Genomic DNA, 4,495 nt, shown 5'->3' with positions numbered 1-4,495 from the left:
TTTGAGAAAGCTGGCTCATGTGCCCCTGGCTTGTTCATTTCTGATCTGACTAACCTTGACTTCCCTGCTCTTGGTCTCAGCTTAATCCTAGGCCTGGAAGCCACCCACACAGGGTCACCTTTCTCTTCTTCTGCTCTTCTGTCCTATTGCCAAACAAGAGAAAGTCAGGGAACCTGGAAACCTGGGCCAGTCTGGGCATCAGGTATGGCGAGCAGTGACGGTAGCCAGGGCAGATTGGTAAGGAGACTGCACCTTGATGGTTGGTTGTGTCAGACCTCCGGGTGGGAAATCCTGGAGGGCATAGGCAGAGCAGTGACATCTCTGTGTGGAAATAAACAGCCGGGACTAGGGAGGCAACGGGTATTTCCTCTAGGTTTCACCAGCCCTTGGGGGAAAAATACGCTTCAGGTAACACAACGGACTTGAGTCTCTGAGAGCATAACCACAACACCCCCAGCCCCCCAACCTTTGCTGTCCCCACCTAGTAGGGTCCTAGGTCCTTGAAGACCTGCTGAGTGGCTCTCACTGGTGGTTCACCGCTGGAGTGGGACGAGCAGCTTCCTCCCTCCACTTGTCCTTGGCCGTTGGGGTGCTGCCCTGGGTGACTCAGACAAAGCGGGGCCAGGGACAGCATCTCAGCCCAGAAAGTCTTAGTGGTCTGTGTTTGTTGCAGAAAAGCCTCTGTGCTTTCTTAAAGACAAAATGTTGACCTTGAAAAATGAAAGGTGTCACCTCCTAACTTTTTTTCCGAGAGCCAGCACAAGGATCCAGGCAGTGTACTGAGAGACTGAGGTTGACCACCTGCTTTTGCGAGGCCATGTCTCTGATTCCGAACTTTGGAACTTGTGAGAAGGTACTATTAGGGTAGAACTAAAAGGCCTTGCCTTGTTTGAGCACAATTTTAGCTTAGATTTGGTCTTCCAGTTCCTAGACTTATACTTTGTCATGTTTGCCTTGCAGATGCTTTTTCTGAAGCCGGTGATAATGGCATGACGGTTCAGGGCAGACGGGGGTCATTTCCTAAAAATTAAAGACGTTTTGACCTCTTAATCGTGAAATGCGTTTCTATCCAGAATTCTCCCCAAGTCACGGTGGTGCCTAAGGAAAGTGATTCACTCTTCGGGCGCCTGGGTGGCTCAGTTGGTTGAGTATCCAACCCCTGATCTCAGTTCGGGTCACGATCCCAGGATTGTGGGATTGAGCTCCACATCGGGCCCCATGCTGACTGTGGAGTCTGCTTAAGATTCTGTCTCTTTCCCTCTCTACCTGCTTCGCTCATGCATGCGCTCTCTATAAAATTAAAAACAAGAAAAAGAATGTGATTCATGCTTTTGTGTCCTTAAAACGGAAAATCATAAGGGTACTGAGATGTGTACTTAAACACCACCAGAATGTGAGCATGAAATTCATGTAACTACTGGCTTTGGAAAACCATCCACTAGCACAGAGCAGTCGGCGGGTCAAACATGAACCCCTTCTGGGGCCTGGCACTGGTCTTGGCAATGGAGGTAGACAAGGATCTTGCTGGGCGGAATGAGTAAATAAGTCAATGGCAGGTATTGATAAGGGCAATGACAAAGATAAGATAAGGTCACGTGGTAGAGAGTGAGTGGGGCTGATTTAGCTGGGGGGGTGGGGTAAGGGAAGGCCTCTCTGAAGAGAGTGATGTTTGTTTTTTTTAATGTTTTTATTTATTTGTGAGACAGAGAGGCAGAGTGTGAGTGGGGGAGGAGCAGAGAGAGAGGGAGACACAGAATCTGAGGCAGGCTCCAGGCTCTGAGCTGTCATCACAGAGCCCGACCTGGGGCTCGAACTGACGAGCCGTGAGATCATGGCCTGAGACGAAGACGGACGCTCAACCGACTGAGCCACCCAGGGCGCCCCAGAAAGCGATGTTGAAATTAAAACCTGAAAAGGAGCGTCTGCCCTGAGCCGGTGTGGGAAAGGCGCGGGCCTGGCATTCCTACAGGTGCTGCAGCTGACGGCCCGCGGCCTGGCCTGAGGCTCGGCCGCGCTGCTCTCCTCGGCCGTGGCGGTGGGAAAGCCCCGCGCGGGCAGGGATGCGGAGCCGCGCGTGGTCCAGGTGCCGGCGTGGGCGGGGTCCGCGGGCCCTGGGCCGGGCGTCTGGGACTCCAACTGGGACAGGCGAGAACCGCTGTCCTTGGCGAACCTGCGGAAGAGGAACCCGGAATCTGGAGAAGAAGAACTGGCCTCCAGGCTGGACCACGACAAAGCCAAGGCCACGCGACACATCTTCCTCACCAGGCACTCCCAGAACCACGTGGATGCTTCCCAGGAAAAGGACCGCACGCTGACGCCCCTGGGTCGTGAACAGGCTGAACCGACGGGGCTGCGACTTGCCAGCTTGGGCTTGAACTTTAATAAAATTGTCCATTCGTCCATGACCCGGACCATCGAAACCACTGCTGTCCTCAGCAAACACCTGCCAGGCGTCTCCAAGGTCAGCACAGACCTGCGGAGGGAAGGCGCCCCCATCGAGCCCGACCCACCCGTGTCCCACTGGAAGCCCGAGGCTGTGCAGTATTACGAAGACGGGGCCCGGATCGAGGCCACCTTCCGGAACTACATCCACCGGGCAGACGCCAAGCAGCGGGAGGACAGTTACGTGATCTTCAGCTGCCATGCCAGCGTCATCCGCTACATCGTGTGCCGGGCGCTGCCGTTCCCCCCGGAAGTCTGGCTCCACCTCTCTCGCAACGACAGCAGCATCAGCCACCTGGTGGTTCGGCCTGGTGGCCGAGGGGCGCTCAGGGCCCTCGGGGACACGGGGTTCGTGCCTCCGGACAAGATCTCCGGCTCCCGAGGGCTGCCTGGAGGACCTGCTCCCTGGGTCCCCAGCCTGGTTCGCCCGGGTGCCGCCACGGACGCGGCTCCTTCCCTGTCTTCCCTCCACAGGCTGCGCTGCGGTGCCGCTGTTCCTCCTCCGGGAGGAAGGTGAAAAAGCGCGCACGTCTTTAGTGTCTAAAATGGGGCGTTTCGGTCTGTACTTCCGGCCCAGGATGGAAAGGGGAATCGTCCCGAGCAGATCAGCCTGATTTCTCTCTTGGGCTTCTCTGCCCCGTCTGCCAGGACGGGGCCTCACTGCCGCCGTCTGCGGGGACTACGGCCAGTTTGCACAGGCGTCTTTGGTCGTGACCGCTGTTGGCCACGGGAGCCCCTCGAGGCTGTCGGCAAAGGCCATTAGGCACGAGGGGCTCCCCGGAGGAGGGGCCGCCAGCGCTTCCGTTCAGAACTTGTCGTACATTCTTCTCATTTCTTAAAACTCTCTCTATCACTTCAATATTTGTCAGTGAAAGATTCTGTTCATCTGGGTTCTTGCTTTGGTAACCACTCAGTCTGGGGGCCTGCACCTGTGACACCACGGGGTCTGAACTCCCCTGTGTTGTTAGGCCTTTCCCAGCACCTCGGGGCAGCAAGACGGGTGAAGGAGGGGACCGGAGAGCGACAGTGCAGCCAGGGTCCTGTTTCAGGAGAATACTAGACACTTCGTCGGCCTCTGGCTGTTAATCCTTTACACTTATGGATTAAACTGTTGAGACGCGATGTGTCCATTCCAAGTATTCTGTCAATTTAGGGGAAACTACAATTCCTGTGAAGTGGTTATGAACATTTTCTGCGATCAGTGCGACTAATTGGGACATCTGATCCATTTCTCTGTAACTTTGGAAATAACTGCAAAATAAAATTTTATTTTACTGGTTTGAAAAAAAAAACACCCCGAGTAAACATCTTTGTCAAAAATTGGCCCAGCCATCCATCATTACCACCATTTCCTCCCCCCCTCCCCACCCCGCACCCACCCCCATCCTCAATAGAACTGGACTAAGGGGTGGTCTCTCCCCTTAGCACTCTCCTGAGTGCTAACAAATAAGCAGAACAAAAACCTTCCTGCAAGAATTCAGCAAAGTGTAAATCGGCCCTTCTGACAAAGTTGGGGAGGACTTCCCGGTGGGAATAGAGACTGCTGGTCAAAGCAGATCTGTCTCTTTACAGGATTTTTGCACAGCTGTGATGCAGCCTTAGCCCAGTAGTTTGGAAGAGGGTGGGGACAAGGCTGATTACGAGGAAGGAGAGATTTCTTTTACTATATATTAACGCCTTCAGTACGCCTCTCAAAAACGTCATTGCTTGGAAAAATCATGAACGAGAGAGCATGAGCTCTCATCTCCTACAGTCTTTCCTCTAAGATGGGTCCAATGTTAGAAAAAAAAAAAAAAGCTGATGTGACAACTGGCTCACAAGGCAGTAAGAATTGCCACTTACAGGCCAGTTCCACGTTTTTCTGGAACGTTCTATGATGGCTCGCCTGGTTGAGATCCTCTTCTCCATCCTCAGCGTAGATGACTTACCATCTTTTTTTTAGGAAACAAAGACGTGTACATATTATTCTTATTGTTCGATGTGAAAATGTGAATTTAAAAATATGTCAACCAAGGGAGAAGGACAGACAGAAAAAGGCACTTTAAACTTGACA

At 53.2% G+C, this 4,495-nt stretch overlaps 1 protein-coding gene across 1 annotated transcript; it reads left to right on the top strand.

The window, feature by feature from the left end:
- The first annotated feature begins 204 nt into the window (after positions 1-204).
- LOC122201789 (serine/threonine-protein phosphatase PGAM5, mitochondrial-like) lies at positions 205-3,528 on the top strand. The gene is given in 4 exon segments (XM_042907786.1): positions 205-220; positions 1,947-2,873; positions 3,091-3,259; positions 3,411-3,528. Coding segments are annotated over 4 exon segments (1,230 nt in total).
- Positions 3,529-4,495: the final 967 nt, after the last annotated feature.

The sequence above is a fragment of the Panthera leo genome, chromosome D2 (genome assembly GCF_018350215.1).
Source record: "Panthera leo isolate Ple1 chromosome D2, P.leo_Ple1_pat1.1, whole genome shotgun sequence".
Classification (NCBI taxonomy): Eukaryota; Metazoa; Chordata; class Mammalia; order Carnivora; family Felidae; genus Panthera; species Panthera leo.
The sequence above is the reverse complement of the archived record's forward strand: the minus strand, read 5'-3'. Positions and strand labels throughout refer to the sequence as shown.